The sequence below is a fragment of the Eublepharis macularius genome, chromosome 2 (assembly GCF_028583425.1).
Source record: "Eublepharis macularius isolate TG4126 chromosome 2, MPM_Emac_v1.0, whole genome shotgun sequence".
In the NCBI taxonomy this organism is placed as follows: Eukaryota; Metazoa; Chordata; class Lepidosauria; order Squamata; family Eublepharidae; genus Eublepharis; species Eublepharis macularius.
The window spans coordinates 158,141,319-158,162,675 of NC_072791.1; the positions used below are offsets into that span (position 1 = coordinate 158,141,319).

General features: G+C 40.2%; 2 protein-coding genes across 2 annotated transcripts in view; both read left to right on the plus strand.

The window, feature by feature from the left end:
• Positions 1-15,250, plus strand: part of MAP3K2 (mitogen-activated protein kinase kinase kinase 2) — a 50,887-nt gene extending 35,637 nt beyond the window's left edge. Inside the window, exons 16-17 of the mRNA XM_054970385.1 lie at positions 1,911-2,088; positions 3,834-15,250. Coding sequence (XP_054826360.1) covers positions 1,911-2,088; positions 3,834-4,059 — 404 coding nt within the window. The 3' untranslated portion in view covers positions 4,060-15,250. The remainder of the gene's footprint in view (positions 1-1,910; positions 2,089-3,833) is intronic.
• Positions 15,251-18,133: 2,883 nt separating this feature from the next.
• The window catches only part of ERCC3 (ERCC excision repair 3, TFIIH core complex helicase subunit), a 29,206-nt gene continuing 25,982 nt past the window's right edge, over positions 18,134-21,357 (plus strand). Inside the window, exons 1-3 of the mRNA XM_054972453.1 lie at positions 18,134-18,636; positions 20,168-20,373; positions 21,038-21,274. Of these exons, the coding sequence (XP_054828428.1) occupies positions 18,618-18,636; positions 20,168-20,373; positions 21,038-21,274 (462 nt within the window). The 5' untranslated portion in view covers positions 18,134-18,617. The remainder of the gene's footprint in view (positions 18,637-20,167; positions 20,374-21,037; positions 21,275-21,357) is intronic.

Sequence of the window (21,357 nt, forward strand, 5' to 3'; positions counted from 1 at the left end):
GAAACAGAAATAGATGGTTGTTCATATTGCTTTGTCAAAAAGTCTGTAAGAACTATCCCAGTGCTGTGGAAGCAAACCACTAAACTATGTTTAAGTTGCCGTGGCTACTAATGTGTGATTCCTTCCTTTTTGTACAATCCAATCTCCTTTTCCAATGCTAGAGATATCATAACAGAGGAGTGCAGTGAATAAAACTGGATGGGGGGAGGGGGGAATTATCCTATCCTATCCTATCCTGTCTAATAAAAAGGCAGCGGTGGTGGATCCAATTATTCAGTTCTGAGTGAAGGCTCTTCCTCTGATGGCAGGAGTCTCCTCATTTAGTTGAAGACAGTCATTGGATCCATGCCAGTGTCAATATTAAAAGTGCTTCACATACAATAGCTCCATAATGTTTTAAACAATCCTGTAATGTAGGCCACTGTCATGCTCCTATTGCAGATGGTGGTCTGAGGCTGAATGAATAATGGCCTGGCTAGTGCTACAAAGTGAGTGTGTGTCTGGGATGAAATTAGAAATGGGGATGTCCTGGCTATCTGCTCATGGTCTTGACCACTGTGTTATGCTATGTTTGTAAATCAACCAGTAACTGCATTCAGAGTACTTTTGGAAAATTGTCTAGAAACAAGAAAAGTGAACTAAAGGGCTCACTTACACCTCTTTCATGGTTCTACTAGGCATATAATAGACAATTCACTAATCCCTACTCTCTGTTCATTATCCTGCTCTCTCTGGCTTGGTCTGCCAAAGATGGACATAAAGAAAATCACTGGATGGATGGCCATGAAGATTGCAGTATGCTGTGTAGCCCAGCCCAAAATATATTTACAAAATCAGTAGTCCTTGCTTCCAAAAACTAAAGAAATGTACATGCAATTTCATTTAAGAGTCTGTTGGCATTGTGGAATTACCTGTTTTACTGGAATGGGGCTATTTTATTTATTTACATTACTTATACTCTGCCTTTCTCACTGAGACTCAGCAGGATTCGAGTCTAGTGGCACCTTAGAGACCAACAAGATTTTCAGAGTGTAAGCTTTCTAGCTCTGATTCTTGAAAGCTTAGACTCTGGAAATCTTGTTGGTCTCTAAGGTGCCACTGGAATCATAACCTGCTGCTCTACTGCAGACCAATATTGCTACCCACCTGAGAATTGAGACAGGTTACATATAGTATGAGTCAGCACAGTAAATTGCCAAGATATTTCAATAAAGAATGTAATAGTGTATATAAATGCAAATGAGCAAAGATTTAAAACTAGCAGAAATCCAAAACAGAGTTGAAGAAATGCTGAAACAGAGCATAATCAATTCTAAGCCTGACATATTAAACAACACAGAAACAACCCAGTAGCAGCATACTTAAAACAAGAGTACATGGTAGTCGTCTATAATTTACTTATTTGATTTTTATACCATTTATCTTCCATTAAGATCCCTAACCCTTTATTGATGCATTGCTTTGAGCTGACTTCCTTATCATACAGCCTCTTATCTTGAATGATTTAGTTTTGCATAGGTTGCAAGGACAGTGGGAGTTTTCCTGACCTCTTTAGGTAGACCATACTATACAGTGGGTGCCAAGACAGAGAGTGCACGTGTATGGGAAGCTGTTGATTTTGCCCAAGTGCAAGCACCTTCAGAAGTTCCTATTTCAGATGTGCGAAGCTGCTGTGGTAGAACATAAGGAGAGAGACGATTCCGTAGATTTGATGAGCCACAGCCATAAAGAACTTTGTATGAGATAACTAATACCTTGAATTGAACCCAGTAACTGATAGGTAGCCAATGGGAGTAATATTCATTCTCTGGCTAGCTCCTGATAATAACTGAGCTGCAGGATTCTGCATCAACTGGAGTATTTACTGACAAATGTATAGCAACTTGTATTTTTTAAAAAATATTCTTCAGGAGCAAATATTCTACGGGACTCCGCAGGAAATGTTAAGTTGGGTGATTTTGGTGCCAGTAAGCGGCTTCAAACAATTTGTCTGTCTGGCACGGGAATGAAATCTGCCACAGGAACTCCTTACTGGATGAGTCCAGAAGTTATCAGTGGAGAAGGTTATGGGAGGAAAGCAGATATCTGGTATGTTTCCTACTCTTACAAAAGACATCTGCACAAGGCTTTAACATGAAATGGTGTATCATCAGTTTTAATGTACATTTTGTTCTATATTTGAGTGTTTATACACTTGACTTTCCTGTCACATATTTGAATTAAAAAGTTATGGACTGAAGAAAGAAAACATTGGCATGACAACCTAGAGCTTACTTCTGGTGGTGTGCGCCCTCAAAAGATTTGGGTTTCCCACTTCGGGTTTATACAAGGTGGCCGGGGGGGGGGGGGGAGGAATCCGGAATTAACAGAATCCCTAAGCGGCAAGCCACTTCGGGATTCTGGTATTTATCTCGCTTTGGTATGCTCCATAAAGATTTCCAACCACCCCACTTACCTGCCTGGCAGGGAGAGGGGAGGCCGATCAGCTGGCCGGTGGGGAAGGCCGGAGCCGGCTCCACTGCCACTCATGCTGCCTCCTCCACTGCCACAGTGGCTAGCTGGGTGATGGGGAAGGCCGGAGCTGGCTCCTGTGGAGCCCGCGCTGCCTCCTCCGGAGCCCGCGCTGCCTCCTCCGCAGCGGCCAGCTGGGCAGCGAGGAAGGCTGGAGCCGGCTCCTATAGGGCCCACACTGCCGCCACCACAGAGGCTGGCTGGCTGGCGGGGAAGACCAGAGCCAGCTCTTCCACCGCCCATGCTGCCTCCACCCCCACAGCAGCCAGCTGGGCTGGTGGGGAAGACCGTAGCCTGCGCTGCCTCCTCCACAGCAGCCAGCTGGGCGGTGGGGAAGGCCGGAGCTGGCTCCTACGGGGCCTGCACCACCACCACAGCGGCCAGCAGGGCAGGCCTGGATCAGCTGTTTGGCGTGAATCTCCCTGCCAAACAGCTGATCCGTGGGTTTAAATGCCCCTTTCTGTGCTGCTTTGCAGCGGCATGGAAAGGAGCATTTAAACCCCTGCTGGCTGGATCAGCTGGTTGGCGGGGATCTCCCCCGCCAAGCAGCTGATCCCGGGGTTTAAGTGACCCTTTCAGCGGCACAGAAAGGGGCATTTAAACCCCTTGACCTGAAGCTTCCCAAAGCAATATGAATTGCTTCGGGAAGCTTTTATTCGGGGTTTCCAAATCTGGGCCCAATTTGGAAATCCCAAATCATTGCAAATCGGGTTCAATTTGGGTACTTTACCTGGATCAGAAATCCGAATCGCACACCCCTACTTACCTCTCAAAACTGTTCTAGCTAAAGAGACTTCCAGCAGAGAGAGAAGTCAGCAGAGAGAGAAGCTATGTCGAAGTTTCAGACAGTGAGCTGGGCAGCGCACTGGCAAGAAAACAGCAGTAGTGGGTCAGGATTTAGAGAAGTGCCAGTCCACTGAAGCTTTGGAAGCCTAATGCCTGCTTTGAAGAAGTTTTTTAAAAAAAAATAGAATTGAGAGTCACCAGAGCATCACTTTTTAAAACCATAGTTTGGTATCATGACATTGACCTTCTTGTCATTTATATCATTCCTAAAGAAACATGGTCTGGTGCTTCAGTATCTGCTGGGTGTGTATCTATCAAGTATGAACTAATGCTGTAATTCTGAATGTTTATTCTAGCTTTAAAAACATGTAGCTGTGCTATCTTGTGTAGGAACGACACAGTTGCAACTCTAGATGTGTGCATAAAAAAAGTCCTGTATTTTGAATGGTGGTCTTTGAGTATTCTTATCTTCCTTCTCCAGGTACCTGGAAGGGTATTAACATACAGTAACTCACTTACATTTTTGCCTGTTGCAGGAGTGTGGGCTGTACAGTGGTGGAAATGCTTACTGAGAAACCGCCCTGGGCAGAGTTTGAAGCCATGGCTGCCATCTTTAAAATTGCCACCCAGCCAACCAATCCTCAGCTGCCACCTCATGTCTCGGACCATGGTCGGGATTTCCTAAAGCGTATTTTTACTGAGGCCAAGTTGCGACCATCTGCAGATGAACTCCTAAGACATACATTTGCACATTATCACTGATGGCCTGTATCAACCCAGCTCTCACCTACTGCATTTAGTTTCTGACTGCACTTTGGGGTTTTTTGTTCTTTTACACAAAGTTGAGAAAAGACAAGAGAGAACTTTTCTCTTGATTCTTTATTTTGTATAGATTGTTAACAGTCTTTCCTTTATATTAGAATGCAAATTGTGTTCTCCATTTAGAGCTAAAATCTTTTTATTTCAGCAATGTACTGATGTGGTTCGCATAAAGCACTTTAGTACATATTCATTCCTGATTTAAGGGGGGAGGAAGTCAAACAGTTTGGACTGTCAGGAATTGTGTAATTTTTTTTTCTAACCTTGCTGACTAACTTAAGATGCAGGGGAAATATACAAGTTGCTAGCAGATCGAAGAAGAGAAAAATGTGTTTAATTGTTCTTTCTTGTGTGTAGATAGTTGCCCTAAGGGGTCTTGGTTGTGCTTCAATTTCTAAACCAGTCTTTCATCTGTGGAAAAAGACACATAAAGCTGAAAAAATTCAGATTGCTGGGCAGGGTGCACTGTGGAAAAGGCAGCATTTGACTAGCATATCTCCTGCACCCTGAGTACACATATTATAATTTCATCTTAAAATAGACAATAAAGCCCCCCAACTAACTATTTTTAAGGATCATGGAGAGTTAAGTTCTGATGCATGGAGAACACAGAACAGGAATCTTAGGGTCACAGGTTACTGTAAATCAGTATTCCTCTAGAATATGAACCTTAAAGGACAGTGTCTCCGTAAGTAGGGAACTAACTGGCTGTGTGGAATCATCACATTATGAATTGAGAGAGAGAGCACTACAAAGTGTATGCATCACATTCTGCAAATGTTGACTTCCATTTTTAAAAGGAGTATGTTTCTAATCTCTACGGAGGAGATAAGCTTTAAATAACACAGAGTCTGCTAAGATACGAGACTCATGGAGGTCTGGGTGGGTCTTCAGTAGCAAGGGTCAAAGATATTTCATAGTTAACTGTATAAATCTGACGTACTATCCTATCTGCCCTGCCATCTAGTAATATAAGATCCAGTCTTCCTTTTCTCTCTCCATTCTGTTACAATTTAAAGTACCTAGACTAGAATGGGTAGCGTTATCAAAAATAAATGTACCATTTCTGATGACATTGAACAGGGTTTTGTTGATAAGATGCACATTTGATTTAATGATGAGTAGTATTTGCATAATTTGTGTAATTTGCATCATGGTGAGCATGCAGAATTTGGTTTTCCAGGTTGTAGAGTTCTAGTTTTTAACATGGAGTATACAAGAGTTATTTATTTATTTATAAATAATTAAAATATTTTTATTCCACCTCACAATTGGTGGCTAACCAATTAAAATATGTAACTGTACCATAATTGTAAAATTCATAGGAGTATAAAATAGAAACAGACATCACAGAGAACAAATAGAAAATAGTGTCAGAACCATGAAGGAATCAGATAAGTATCACGCCGTGCCTAAAACTTAATAGATGTGGTGCCATATGAATGTCTCTGGGGAAGGTGTTTCTCAGTTGGAGTGCTGCCATAGAAAAGGCCCACTTCTCTATTTGCCAGTCACCAAACCTCAGAAAGCGCGTCACCTGGAAAAGGGCCTCTGAAGATGATTGCAAAGAACAGGCAGGTGCACCTGAGAACAGGGAGTCTTTCAGATGTGTTCCTAATTGTCACAGGGGAGCTCAGTAAAAGCAGACCTGGATGCCTCTGTGCATATCTGTTAAGTATTAGTAACAAAGATTCATATTTGAGATTATTATCATAAGTGAGTGTATCCAAGTTCAGGTAACTAAATATAATGCAGTGCTTCAAAAATACGTGTAGAACGTAATAGTTCTCCCTTCAGGAAAAGTAAGGTCCCTGAATAATTCTAGTTACCAGTGTCATGTGATAATTAATCACTAAAGAATCAGAAGTTTCTAGAAGTGGTTTTGCTAATCAGTATCTGACATTTCCTAGGGAAATCCTAGAGGGCAGTCTTTACAGAGGCATCAGGGGCTGAACACACTGAAGAGCAACAGATGTGTCCATAGATAATCCATAGGTAGTATACAAATCTGGCTGTATTTTTATTAAAAAATAATAATAATCTGCCCTTAAAACAAAATCATGAACAGCCATGAAATCGGGAACAATGTGAATTGATGTTAGAATGTGACAGAATGTTCTCAATCCCTTAAACCTAATTAAGAGATCAGGAACTTTAAAAATAACCAGGTAATGTTAAACGTGGTTTAAGTCCATAGAGGTAGTCCTATTTGTTGTAGCATAATAAAGCTAAAGTCCAGTGGCACCTTAAAGACTAACAACATTTATTCCAGCATGAGCTTTCATGAGTCAGAGCTCACTTCTTCAGATGCAATGCAAACATGGTTAAGGTCAGAGTTGAAAGCTTAAAGCTAGAACGGGAATTTGCATTGGTCAGGGTCTTGGGGTGAGCACATCCGATCCTTTGACTGTGGGTAAGGGATGAGGATTGTTGCATAGTACCAGCCTACCTAGTAAGAGCACAGAATTTTGAGCATTAGATGTTGATTGAACAAAAGGCAGTTGTGCAATAGATCACACAAAGAACTTTTGCAATATTTCCAAATTCTGCTAACCCCCATCAAGCTGTTAACTATGCAAATTGTGTAGAACATGCAAATCAAGTAAATATGCAAATGTGCATAATTTGATTCACTAATCGATATGGGGGTAGGTTGACCTGAGAATCCTAGTGTTTGGACAATACGAAGCAGTGTATATATGTTTAGCATCTTTAGTCAGACTTCCTTATTCTGTTCATCTGTCAAGTGTTTTAAAATCTAGCAGGCGGACAATCATTGTAGCCTCTTGTGACCTCAGTAAAGTGTTGCTGCAGCAAGACTGAGGAGATGTTAGTCTAGCTCTTGCAGCGTGATTTGAGGAGCATGTATGAACCTTCCCTTCTCTCTAGACAATATTAACAATTTTATTTTGTTCCATTAATGCTGAATCATCAATGACTTTTCATGAAGTGGGTCAAACAAAAGTAGCTAACAGAAGTCCCTTGCTTATTGACTCAACTGTGCAGACTTTTTGAATGTTAGTCTGAGAATATCCTATTCAAGATGCATGGTTGCTGGAACAATCAAATGTGTGGCTGTCCAGCTTGGTTCTTCAGCTGTGTAAAGAGCAGTATATGTTGGTGCTTTCTTTTGTAATTTGGTCTCAAATAAGTTGGATGGGTTTTCGTCCTGTCACCCATTTGCCTTTTGAAGTTTGAGACGCATGAAAGCTGAGATTGGGAATGGATGAGTAAAGTGAATGGGACTAAAACAGGCATCTTGATGTTGGATTGCAAGATGCAAGGCAGAAAAATGTCTTTTTCAAATCTTCGAAGCTGACTGTTAAGAATCTGGATCTGTTTTAACTTACTGACCTTCATTTGGTTACCAACTGCTGGTGCCAGGGCTGCTGTTTCTGCATCTGGGGCAGAGGAGAAATCTCAGTTAAATATGACAGTTGTCTTCCTCCCTCCTGCTCAGGCTAATAACATGCAGTGGAGTGTGATCTTGACACAGGAGGAGAAAGAGTTCATCTTGAAAAAGAGCCTTTCAGTGGGAACTTTAAATTTCAGCAATTGCTTATTTGGCAGGTAGGACTATGCTAATCAATATGTAAGGGGGTAATAAGCTAATTGATCAGGGTGTTAACAGCTGTCTGGTATAATTAGAAATATAGAGCAAGAGGAACAAAACCTCACTGAATGAACTTGTCATTTTAAAAATATGCAAATTTTCAGAGAATGTCATCTTTAGGTATAGATATTTGCTGTTAAAGAAAGCCCAAATAGAGGGTTTTTAAAATTCCAGGCTCTTTGCCTGACTGGATGAGTGTAGTTCTTTAGGACAAAACACCTGGAGCAGTCTTTACAAATACTGGTTCCTGCTTTTCCAGGGGTCTGTGGACATGATACACACATTATTTTAGTTCACTTGTTGCATATTTTTCATTCACTATTTAATTTCCAAACGACAGGCCTATTTAAGCCTGTTTATAGTTGAAATAATAGACTGTGATTTAGCTCCTACTGCTTTGTTCTAAAGAATACTAGAGTCATCCATGATCCAGAACATGCAAACCACATCTGCATTTTCTTTTTTTTTGAACACTTAAGAATAAACATGTAACTTAAGAGCTTGTGTAATCTTAACAAGGTTGCTTCTGTTACCAAAAAGTACAAAAATGGACTTCAAACAGAATGTAAACACAGGCTATATATTTTCAATTAGTACTGACTTGAAAAGGAACTATTTGAAAGTTTGTGACAGCATTCAGATTCTCTAATCCAAATTGCAATATACAGTTTGCTCTTCTAAACTGCATTGCCACTTTCTTACTGTGACTGGAGAGAGAGAGACAGAAAAAGTGAACAGAATAACTGCTTTTGTGCCTTTAAAAAAAATAAGCATTGCATTTTGTCTTGACAATGGCAATAGAAAAGTGCTGCAGAAAGATAAATATTGATGAGAGCTTCCCAAACTGAGCTACAACCTCTAGTGTTATTCAGATGAAATTTACGTAGTTGGAAATCCAGGCTGCTTTCTTGTTGGAATCCAAACAGCTCAGTTAGCCCCTAAACCACAAGTTGTGTGTGCCTGATAAACCCCAGTGACTGGTGTCTGATGAGTTATCCTTGTTCTTTAATGCTAGGCCGCTCTGAAGACTGCAGAGAATTTCGAATTACTATTCACTTCTTTCAATCTGCCTGAGTGATACAGGTAGCCTCTAGAAGGATGCTTTTCTCTACCTTGCCTCTGTTTTGTGTACTGCACTAAGTAATATGCATATCCTGTGTCCTCATGTACATTTGTCATTGAAGTGGTCAAACCAAAAAGGGCATAGTTGGGAGATGTAGTGCTTAACAGTAAGTTTGGTGGAAAGGAGCCCACGTAACAACCATTTGTTACCAATCAAAATTTTGCCAAACGGAACAGAAAAATACTGGGTTATTTTACTTGGTCTTTTCAAGAAGTAGTTTCTGTTCTCTCAAAGTAATATAATAAAGTGTATGCCTTAATTTGGCTTGTTTTTATATTAATTACATTGCACGGAGATAAGTAATGCAGGACCATTTTTGGAAGATAGAATACCAAAACTGAAAGAGTACCAAATGGTTAGAGGTAGCTGTGTTGGTCCATCACAGTACATGTACCCTGATGATCCCACCCCCACCCCTTAATTACCAAGTACTTAAATTTTTGAAATGTTATACAAAGATTAATCTTATCTCCCTCTTTTAAAAGTAGGGATACAGTATTTGGGCATAGATGCAGAGGAGTTAGCCGTGTTAGATGCATCTGACAAAGAGAACTGTGATTCTCGAAAGCTTATGCTACAATAAAGTTGGTTAGTCTTAAAGGTGCTACTGGACTCTTTTTAGTATTTTGGCAAAATCCTAAATCTAAGTAACTTGCAGTCCCATTGATTTCAGGGAGAGAACTGAGCAAGCACATGATTGAATCTTGCTGCTGTCAGTGGCACAGTTTTAGTTTAACTTTGTTTCCTATGTGGGAAAGAGGTGTTTTCTGTATAACCACCTTGTTGCTGACTACAAATCCTCACTCATCATCACCCCTTGCATTCTAATCTTCAAAACACAGCACAGTGAGGTGCTAATGCTACTGTAGAGTACAATAGTCTCAGGTGAGCTGCTAATGGCTGCCTACTCCTCTAAGATGGTTTTAGTTCTAAAGGAAGGGGTTCCCTTAAAGCAGGTAACACTATTGGTTCTGTACAAACAAATCAGATTTGGTTTCAGTAAACACAGTTCCTTTCTAGAAATGCTGTGATATTAAAACATATACCTTGTCCCTGCCATTGTCCAGATTTAATGCTGTGCTAATGAGTCATCCGCACTATCAGTCTGTTCAGTCACCTGTTTACCATGGCATCTGATGCCAGCTGCAAATGTTTTAAGAGAGCATTCACAATATAGTTCCTTTTTCATTTTTAAAAAATGTAATCTTAGAAATATACCATGCCTATGGAAAAAAGCAAACTTTGTGCTTGAATGTAAGTCCATGTGGTTATTTTTGGGATAGCAAAGGTATTACTGCCAGCACACCAATACTTAATTGCTGGTCATTTCCTCACATGTATTCATGGCACGTATGCATTTGCAAATCACTGAAAACCAAAGCTTTTCTATCCCTGTACACAGTGATATTTATGTAGCCTAGTGACTGTTATTTTGTTTTCCAAATGTTTGTATGCTTTGTGCTGGATATAACTACCAGGGCTGGCCCAATCATACAAGCAACTCAACTAGTTGCTTGGGCAGCAATATATTTAGGGGTGCCATGAAGCAATGTGCAATCTGAGAGTTGTGCCCAGCATTCTGTGACATAACTTGGGGTAATACCATGCAGCCACTTGGAGACAGCAAGATATTTTAGGCTGGTCCTGATAATTGTGGGTGGAAGTCAATGTGTCACTTGGCATGGCTCGGCTCATACATAGTATAGGTGATGTACAGAACCAGTCTTGTTGAAAGAGCAAGGAGGTTTTAGTGCAGTAGCAGAACTTAAAAGTTTACCTGTGCCTAAAGGAGAAAAAAGATGCAGAGGCAAACAAGGTGAAGATTTGTACAGTATGCAAAGTCCATACTTTATGTGGCAACTATGGGGGGCTGTGAGAAATTCTAGGAGTGCTACATAAATTCATCAAACTTCTTTGCAGTTAAAATGTAGTGGTGGGAATGGTTTGTTTCAACAGTAGAGTAAAAACTTTTATGCAAGCTGGACTTAAGTGTAATTAAATGTATGACACAAGTTTGACTTTGCTATTTGGCATGCTCAGTATGTTCAGTGCATGCTCAGATGTTCTTGCAGATGATGCACCTGACTCATTTCTGAGTAACTGTTTTCACAGTGTTTGACTGGCAGATAATGGGCAGGCCTTTCGATGCACTTAGGGCAAGCATGAATGAAAACTAGTAAGACTCAAGGCATCCCTGTATAGGAAAAGTTGATTCATGCTTATCGTGACTCAGCATGACTCATGCTATAAGTAAAAAAAAAACCCTTCAAAATGCTACCCTCTACATTGCAGCATCAACCTTATAACTTCCTTATCACTGTTAGATAAAACCTTATGCACGTGAGATACAAAATCAAGAGAGACTGAGAGATATTGAACATTTATCAACTACTCACTGTTCAACCTTATGATGAACAGATATCTGTTCCATTATTCCATAGTAAAACTAGCACTCTAAAGATTGTTCTCCATTTCACAAGAAGCCAGATTACTAAATTTAAAAAGTGATAGGAAATCAATTAGGGACAAAGCAAAGGAAGTTGGATTTTGTCAAGCTGTACAACACAAATAGCTTACATAGTTCACACATGAGGATGGCAGCTAGTCAGAGAGGCACCTGAATGCATATTTCCACAGCCTTATGCCTCCAGATGGTTTCATGGAAGACTTTTGAGCTACAAAGAGTAGGTCCAGAGGACTAGAAAATTGAAAATACTTAATTTCTATGATTTCTATTACTATTTGTGATATACTTTTAATGCAAGATGTCGCTGATGCATGTGGTACAGTGCTCGTTTGTGCAATAAAACTGCTCAATACAAATAACAGGATTACCATAGTTAAGGGTATCAGAAGGTAGAGGCTATCGACCAGAAATTCTGGCATCTATGAAATCTAGGACAAATTATGTGGCTTTTAATCATGATTAAAAAGATCAGCATAGTATTGAATTCCTAATAAAGAATTACAATTTTTAAAATTATGTAGACCAAAGTTACAGAAATTTCATAGAGGTATGGGAAATGAATGCATTCTATCCTTTAAGTATGGTGGTTGTTTACACCATTCCACCCATTGTTATGTACAGTGGTTGCACATTACAATGGATTTTGGATACATTATACATATCTTCACCTTTCATATAAGTCTTTCTGTACCGTTTTTTTAAAAAATTCTAGGTATAGCCCGCCATAAACTGTAGTATTTTTTCCTGTGGTCTCTAACCTTTGTAACTGAGGGGAAGAAGGGCACTAAGAGTGAGTCTCAAAATCAGTGTAATGGGCCAAAGTGTTCCATGTGCCATAGCAAATTAGAACATTGCACAGCTTGCTGGAGAGTCAGTCTTTCTCACTCCAGATAATTCAAAGCCAAATTTCACTCTTGGATATCTGGGATTTCTTCTTGGTTCAATGGGAAGTCAGTCAAAGACATGTACCAAAGTAAGCAAACCAGGGTCTCTAAGATATTCAGGCTATTGATCAACAACAAAAGCATGTTTTTTTAAAAAAAAAATCCATTTCTTAAGCTATAGAGTGTGTGTAACACAACTATCTGTATTGCTTGTGGCAGTACCTGCAAAATTGGGTTAAAGGGGGTCTTGTGCAAAAAGGGGCATATAAATTTTTATGGACTTGCCTTTATGGTTCCCTTCCTCCATTACAGCAAAAAGCCAAGACTTATTGGAATTGTTCCTGGTTATTTGGTTCTAATGAATTCAAATCTTAAAGCTTTGATCCACCAGAGCATTTGGCAGGGAGGGACGAGTGTCTGTGTGGGTTACCTGTGAGACATCTGCAGAAGGTTCCAGGTTTTTTTCATGCAGAAGGGTCAAGTTAAGAGATCTGTGGAAACAGGTCCTGGGAAAGGTTACTTCCCCAAATTTTGGACAGTGTTGCTAGTTAGAATTAGACAGTACTGGGCTAGATGGACCTGTGTGCTGATTCTGTATTAGGCAGTTTCATATGTTCATCTGGTGGGGAAGTAATTCAGTATGTTTTCCCTAAAAGCCAATTTTGGTCTTCTAATTCCAAACAGATTTACAAACTACCATGACTTTAGTGGGGACTCAGTTGATTGGCTTAGGAGTATCCTCCTTTGGTTATGCATCCACCCCAAGACTTGCAAGCAAGAACTGTAAGCAAAAGATTGTGCTTTCTTTTTGGAACAGGGTCGGAACTGTCTACATTTCACATTGCTTGCTTTTTAGCTACTACGAGTTTAAAACTTGATACTGTTTGTCCTAATGTGGGAACAGATTACTGCAACCCAAATGTGCTCAGCCTGTCATCCCAAATCTCATGATTTTTCTTATGGAAATATCACTGTAAGTATGGGGAGGAGATGCTGGCTGAAGTTGACAGTAGACTTACTTTTCAAAAAGCTATGAATAAAAATGTGTAAATTTTATCCTTTTGATCTAATGTACATTTTTATGCAGCTTCAGATTCTCTATTTAATCCCTTGTTTTTTCTCTGTAAATGTTTTTACTCTGTTTGAATGCTGGGCACAGTTTGTAATGTGTGTACACAAAGGTGTTTTTTTCTATCAATGTTAACTCTTTTGCACATTTTTTGAAAATGTTTAATTTGTACACTGATTTAATACTCTGACCAACTGTTATGGAGTGTATGTGAATTCTGTATGTGTGCAATGTACTACTGTCTTGAATGTATGAGAAATTTTTAATTCAGTGTAAATGTGTGTTAGCTTTTGGCTTTATCTTGGTTGAGGAACTCAGGACATTAGCTTTGCTTACTAGTTCCCCATAATAGTCCCGATCTGGCAATTCAGTTGTGCCTGCATGAGTTCCAACACACACAATGAACTCTGTGAGCGGGAACTTTCCAGTTCACTTCAAGCATTTGGACCCCTGCTGATTGACCAGTCAAATACTATCAGTTGACTGCCACCTACTTCATTATTTCAAAATAGTTAAATAAGTCGGTTATTTTCTATAATCTGCATAGAACTGTAACAGTTTTGTTACAGTTCTAATAAAATGCTGTAAATTCTTGATCATTATTCGACTGGACAACTGCTTGAAATTTTTTTGACTTGCCAGATGTCCAGCCCCTTTCACTTGGTGTGGGGAGAATGCATGCAGAACATTCCATGGGTTTGGAGTGAATAGGGAAGCCACAGCTTTTATGGACCTTTTTGTATCCATCAGAGCTGCTGTGGAGTTCTAGATTGTGGCAAATGTGTCTAAGAGCTTTCCAAATATAAGGTGTATTAAAATGCCTTCTGTGTACTGTCTGTCCTGCCTCCCACAAACTGATTCCAATTTCATTTCTACATTTTTTAAAGAAAACTTGTTTTTTAAGGGTACTGCATTTAGTTAGATAAATATATAAAGCTTTGAGAGATAATTTACTAGATAAATATATTTTCAGCTGGCTGATCAGAAAATATTTTTTTAATTTTTTTGTTTTTAACCATTCAAAATGTATTTGTATTTTCAAAATTGGACATGAATTGTATATGAAAACACTCTGGCTGGACAACGGTATGGTTTGTCTTGTAAAGACTTTTTAAAGCTAAAAGTATTTCCATGATACAGAGAAAATACACTGTTCTGAAAAGCTGAAGTCAATCTGAATTCAGAGCTGCTTGATAAAACCAACACAAAACAAGTCTTGGAAAAGTCAGATGTTTTATTTCCTGAGGTTTTTTTGTTGTTACATTGAATGTAATGTCTCCCTTTTGAACTTAACTCTTGTTTTCTGGTACTGGGAAAAATTAAACCAAGTTGAAGGTACTAGCAGAAAACCAGTTAATGCTGAACAAGTTAAAACTGGCACCCTACTTTGTGGCTTGAAAGAATATTTGTATAATGCTTAAGACGTACCAACTAAATTCTTATGTTGGGTAAATAGTGCAGTGGTGGATATCAAAAACCAACTGTTAGGAAAAGTGATATTTTTTTTCCAAAGGACCTACTAACTGCCTGGTACGGTGTGGTTGTTCCGTTGTTCATGCACATTTTGACCTTGTTTTAAGTCTCAAAAGTGTGCTTGTACAAACTTGTATAGAAACATTTTGATTTTTTAAAAGAAGAATCTATGTATTTACCTGTTTTATTTTCTTGCTGGTAAATGGCTTTTATTTTATTTGGGTTTTTTATCGAATATAAGAGAAGCCATGTTTATATTCTGTGTTTGACCAAATGACTTTGTTTTATGGAATTTGTATATTGCGCTGGTACACATCTTTGTTAGGATGACTGTGCATGAGGACCTGCAAGAATTAATACAATGAAAGATTGTTTTTTTCTTCCAAGTTAATTCATTCTGGAAAGATTATGGTGCAAAGGTTTACTGGATGTAACCTTATGAGCTTATGGAATGACTATAGATAATGGCACTTTTAAGTGTTAATAAAACAAATATTTATTTCCAGTTTGAGGGTCATCTGTTCCAGAAAATGTATATAGGACCAGTGTGTTGATAGTGTCTTATACATACTATATCAAAGTTGCTGTAGGGTAACTTAAGTATTATGCTCCTAAAACCAGCTCCTTAGTTCTTATATGTGAACTTTGCACCACACTGCTGCTAAGCCACTACACTACACCACACATCACAGAGGTTGCACAGATGCACATACGCTTGTGTGAGGGTAATGTAGTTTCTGTATTACTATTTTTACACAAATAACTATTGTGCACTTTCTTATAAGAAAATTTATGCTACATGTAAATGGTATCAGTTATATGAGAAATGTTTTCACTGTGCTTTTGAATACTTTAGCCTGCATCAGCTATAAATAATAATCGTGACAGTAATATATTTCCATAATACTATCAAATATTCTTGCTAAAAGACTACATTGTTTGAATTTTTGGTTAGAACTAGTAAATATTTAAAACATTCATAGGTATACGTAAATATGTATGTCCATGTCTAGTCTAGCCAAAATTGAGGTACAAATTGTTTCAAATGGACCTGGTTCACATACGCAAATATCACTTGAAAACCTGCAGATAAATATGTGAACTTTCTCAACTTAAAAATATTTTAAAACTTATTTATATTTAAAATCCATTTGTTTAAAAGCCTATGTTTAACTTTAAAAGCAACTATAATCTTTATAGCAGAGCCAATCTATAGATTTAAAGGAGAATTTTGCATATACATACATAGCTACAACAATATGTAACCCCTCCTGGCATGGTTTACATAAGCAGTAAGAGTAAATTATGTGATAATACAAGCCTGGAACAAGTCTGTTCCAACAGACTGAGATTTAGACCAACACCACATGTGTTTATTTTGGCTTAATGAACTCTGAAATATATGTAGCTTTAAATCAGCTGCAATTAGGAGAAATTTCAACTAGGAGAATTTTCATGCAGCAATAAATGGCCTCAGCAGGTCTTCCCCACAGTACAGTTTAAGGACTACCAAAATGTACTCCAATACAAGCTTCCATGAGCCAGAGCTCATTATTACATGCAAGAAATGTATGTCTGCTAAACTGATGCATTTATACGAAAAGCTGCAAACAATGTTCTTAATGCCTTTTTTTTATACTGTGGTTTTTAATTTTAAGCTGCTTTAAGCAGGACTTTGAAGGAGCAGCATAAAAATATTCCAAATAACCAGAACTTCAGATTTCTCACTCACTGTAGGTGCAATTCTTGCATATCCCACACCTTACAGATACAAATTAATTTAGCTATACTTCAAACGTTCTTATTGCATCTGCTTGTGTTACATCCTGATGTATTATTAGATCCTGTTAGGCAAAATAGGATAGTTGAGAGCAGTCCCCTTATCCTCTATCCTCCTTGATAGGATTTTAAAAAAACTGGTCACCCATTCTAACATTGCTCTTACCTTTCTGTTCATAGCTTCAGTATAAAAGTATCTGCCTAACAGATACGCAGTTCATGCATCTGAAGTGAGATCTGGTTTACAAAACCTTATGCTGGAATAAACACTTAGTCCTTCTCCTGTAACAAGATGGATTGAATGGGGCTAGGAGGATCCAGCCCCTTTCCCTCAGTAAGCACCGGTGGTCCTTCAATACTGCTATTTTTACACAGATTGACATAAACATCAGGTCTTTGCCAGGGTTTGTACTAGACGAGAAAGGTAGAGTCATCAAAAATGAACTTCATTGAATAACAAGCAACAATTAGAAGGCCCACTTTTGAGATACATGGAAATTGATACAAATTGGACATTTAAATAGCAGGTCAATTAGTAGGGCATTGGTTCAAATAGTTTGACCACTGTTTAAATGACTGATTTTATCAATTTCCATTCATCTCAAAACTAGGCCTGCTACTTGCTGCTCCCTTCATGAAGCTAGTGTTTACCAGCATTCAACAAAGTAACTTCAAAAGAAGACACTAGCTTGACACTTCTGGATTAGAACATAGGTCAGCAAACTCCTTTTTATTTGTTCAGATTTTACTCAAGGCCTGCAGTTTTTCTACACTGCATATATACTTTGCATAGCCAAACTATGTATTTATTTAATTTTATTTGTAGTCTGCTCTACTCGCATGTGGGCTCAGAGTGGAGTAACAATATATAAATATATACAATAAAAACAAAACTGGTCATATAAATGCAGCAATAAAAATATATTAAGACAGCTCACCTTGCACCCTGCATCTAACATCCTTAAGATCCCTGGGGCAGGGTGGCTGAAATTTAATATAGGTCAGAGCACATCTTGTCTCCTTCAGGCAGGCCTGTAAGACGGAGATGTTCTGCCAGGTTTGTGGTTGAAGCCATCTGGGTTTCCACCAAATGAGCCTCTCCCGGTTGCCTCTATGTCTGTAGGGGGTATTGACCATCTACCCCCCCCCCATATATGAGTGACCACGCATGATTAAACCACCCCTCCACCTCAGTCAGATGCTGTATGGTTTTTATGCAGTGAGGTGTTTTATTAGAAAGCTGTTGTGATTTTATCTTGTATATTTTATCTTCTGTTGTGACCAGCCCTGAGCCTGCTTGCTGGGGCAGGCGGGATATAAACAACAACCACCCCTCCTGGGAGGGGCCAGTTGGATGATTCGCCTGCCTCAATCCACGTAAGTAGATTGTTTTATCAGTCTCTCCCGATCTTTCTGTAGCAGAACCACAAGTGACAAAAGGCACAGATTGGACACTTGTCAGCTTCCTTCAAGCTTTGATGGGAAATGTAGGCAGCTTGGCGGAATGTTGGACAAGTGACAGTTGAAAAGTCCATTGGACAGAAGTCAGAGAGCCAAGCTGCAAGACCAGGATGCCTACATTTCCCATCAAAACTCGAGGGAAGCTGACTAGTGTCCAATCTGTGCCTTTTGTCACTTGTGGTTCTGCTCTAAGTGCGTGTTTTAATCGCCGCCTTACAGGATTGTTATGGAGATAAAATGGACGAAAGAATCACGTGACACACTGAGCTCCTTGAAGGAAGAACAGGATTAAAACAATCTGATTTGATTTCTTTAGTCTGGTGCAGGCAAATAGGGGCGCAGCAGCCCTACGTCGGAGATGCCTCCCCGGAACAGGAGAAGACCGCCAGCTCCGACCAGTCTACCCTGCGACCCTGCTCCAGCAGACATTATTACGCTAAGGGCAAGGCAGCCTTCAGGGTAACGGCAGGAGCTGGCTCCAGCAGGGAAGCCGAAGGCCGCCGCTGAGCGCCAGCAGCGCTCACTGGGGCCTAGGATTCGCTCGTCCTTTCTCTGGCGCTCCGGAAGCGGCGGGGCCAGAGGGCAGTGCGGCTGGGAAGCGGGGCTGCGACTGGCGCCGCTCTGGGCGAGAGATGGGCAGGAAGGAGCGAGGTGAGCCGGCGGCTGATGGCCCCCTTGTCCGCCTCCTTCCAACCTTACTGAACTCCCCTTTCTAAACTCTGAGGTGGCGTTCTCTGCTCTTGTGTCTGAAGCGGCCGGGGCTGGGGAGGCCGAGCTCGGTTTGCGTCCTGGAACCTGCCAGGGACTCCGGGCGAGCTGAAGAAGGGAGCTGTGAGACTCACGAAAGCTCCCACTGGAATAAACGTTGTTAGCCTGCGAGGCGCCTTACGGACTTCGAACAGGCCGGGGATAGTCAAGGCGAGAAGGGCCGGGGGAGGGGGCGCGACACATTCGGGAGGGAGGCTCCTGGCAGGTGCGAGAAGGAAGAGGAGGATGGCGGCTGCAAAGCCGTCTGTGCTCGCCTCAGGCCCGCAACGGAAGGGGCCGCTGTGAATGGGTTGTGACGGGCACGGTCTTCTCTGGCTTCCCCCGTCTTTTTGAAAAGCGAAATTAAGGGAATGATCGGAGGTCCGGCCGGTGTTTTCTAGGCCCAGCCTGCCTTCCTGCCGCTCTGAAAGTACATTTTGATTTATAGTTCTTTCACAATAATCTGCCTTATTTAAAAACAACAGTGCCGTCCCGTTATGATAGAGACGCGATGGATGCTCAGATCATTGGGGAGGGGCAGTGTCGAGGTCCACGAGTGGTGGTGGTATTGGCACTGGTGGGAGGGGAATGATTGCTTTGTGGGGGGACCCATTAAAGAGTCTCTGGTCTAACTGGGAGAAGCATATGTTGGGCTTGGACAGGGGAAATTCTTAATTGCTCTGCTTCCCTTCCTCCATGGATGCTTTTTGCTTGTTACTTTCATTTTTTTTATTGAGACTCAAGATGTAAGGAGATTTGTGATCATTTTGATGGGGATCCTCATTATCTGGTCATGAGATTAATAGGGACAGTTTCAGATGGGTAGCCATGTTGATCTACAGTCAAAGACCAAGATCCCGGTCCAGTAGCATCTTAAAGACCAACTAGATTTCCAAGGTATGAGCTTTTGAGAGAATCAAAGCTCCCTTTGTCACACACAGGCATAATATACCACCCCCACCCCTCCAAATTTAAAATAAGTTAAAGAGCATAGTTTGTATTTATGGTCTTCTGGAATTCTTACATAGAAAAGTATTGCAAAACCCCTTAGTCATGATCTATATGTGAGTGAGGTGCTGGTTATTAAATAATTTTTTTTTTCTGTGGCGGAAGCCTCACAACTCTAAATCAGAGAGAAAATGGCTGACAAGTCACAAGTTTCTTCAAACATTTTTCCCCAGAAGGTTCTCCTTGCTTTATGGCAAAATCTGAATCAGAAAGTGATAGAAAGTTGAGTCTGACCATAATATTAGTCTTTGAGCAGCTAAAATAATAAATACCACTGAATAAGTGGGGAAAGAGGTACCAAAGGGAGGGAGGTAGTTCTGTTTGATTTTCTCGTTGTTCATATTGTCTATACATTGTCATTTTGTGGATTCTGTAACTGAAAAAACATGAACTTTGAGGGCTTTTAAAAAAATTGTATGTGGATCAGATAAGAAGAAATCTAAGAAACGGCATTATGAGGAGGAGGATGAAGAAGAATATGATACCCAAGGTAGAGATTCCCAGGAAGCAGTTCCCTCGGCAGCAGGGAAGCAAGTGGAAGACTCTGGAACCAAAGTAGATGAATATGGAGCAAAAGACTACAGGAGTCAGATGTTGCTAAAGGCTGATCATTCCTCACGTCCACTATGGGTGGTAAGTCTCAATAAGCATGTAGCATTTCAGAAAACTTTGTTGAACTTCTTTGCCAAACTCAGAACTTTCTGAGGCGTTTTTTGAAAAAAAAATCAAAAACACACAAAAATGCAAACTAGAGTGAGAAGGGACATAGGTGAAATAATTCCTTCTCCCTCTTCTCCAAGTATACCTCTACTGAGAGTAGGTGGCAGTTCCATCCCCTTGTTCCTCCTCATTCCAGCCCCCTGACCCACACAGCTTTTCCTCTGTGTGAGTCTTGTGCCCTTCGGAATAATCTTTCTAGGGCTCAGAAGGGGCTGTGGTAATGGAATGTGGGAAATTTCCATGTGCCTTCTGTGCACAGACTGGATACCAGCCCTTATCGTTTGAAAGAATAATTAAAAAGGAATTAATTTTCTGCACTATAAGTCCAGGAGGCAGCACCATCGGTATGTACCATAGGCATATAGAGCTGAAAGAGAACTCTGTTTCCTGAGTGTTCTTCCAGAAACCTTGTTCATGCTGAGTAGTTTGTCCACTGCTGATTATGACCTCTGTCTGTTCGATAATTCTACCACTGTACTGCCAGGTAAAGAAGAGTATTTTCCATTGCTGAGTACATAAAAGCAGTGGTGAAGCTTATTATTCCATTCTCTGATGATATTATGTATATTATTTTCAGGCTCCTGATGGCCATATTTTCCTTGAAGCCTTTTCACCTGTTTACAAATATGCCCAAGATTTTTTGGTTGCGATAGCTGAGCCAGTTTGCCGACCGACCCATATACATGAATATAAATTGACTGCCTACTCTTTGTATGCTGCTGTCAGTGTTGGTCTGCAGACAGGTGATATTACTGAATATTTGCAAAAGCTGAGTAAGACTGGTGTGCCAGATGGTATCATTCAGTTTATCAAGGTAAGTCTTTATTGGAGATTCATTATATTCTTGCTTTATTTGTCTATCTGTTCTGAGTTAAAAAGGGTAAGATGATGGAGGTA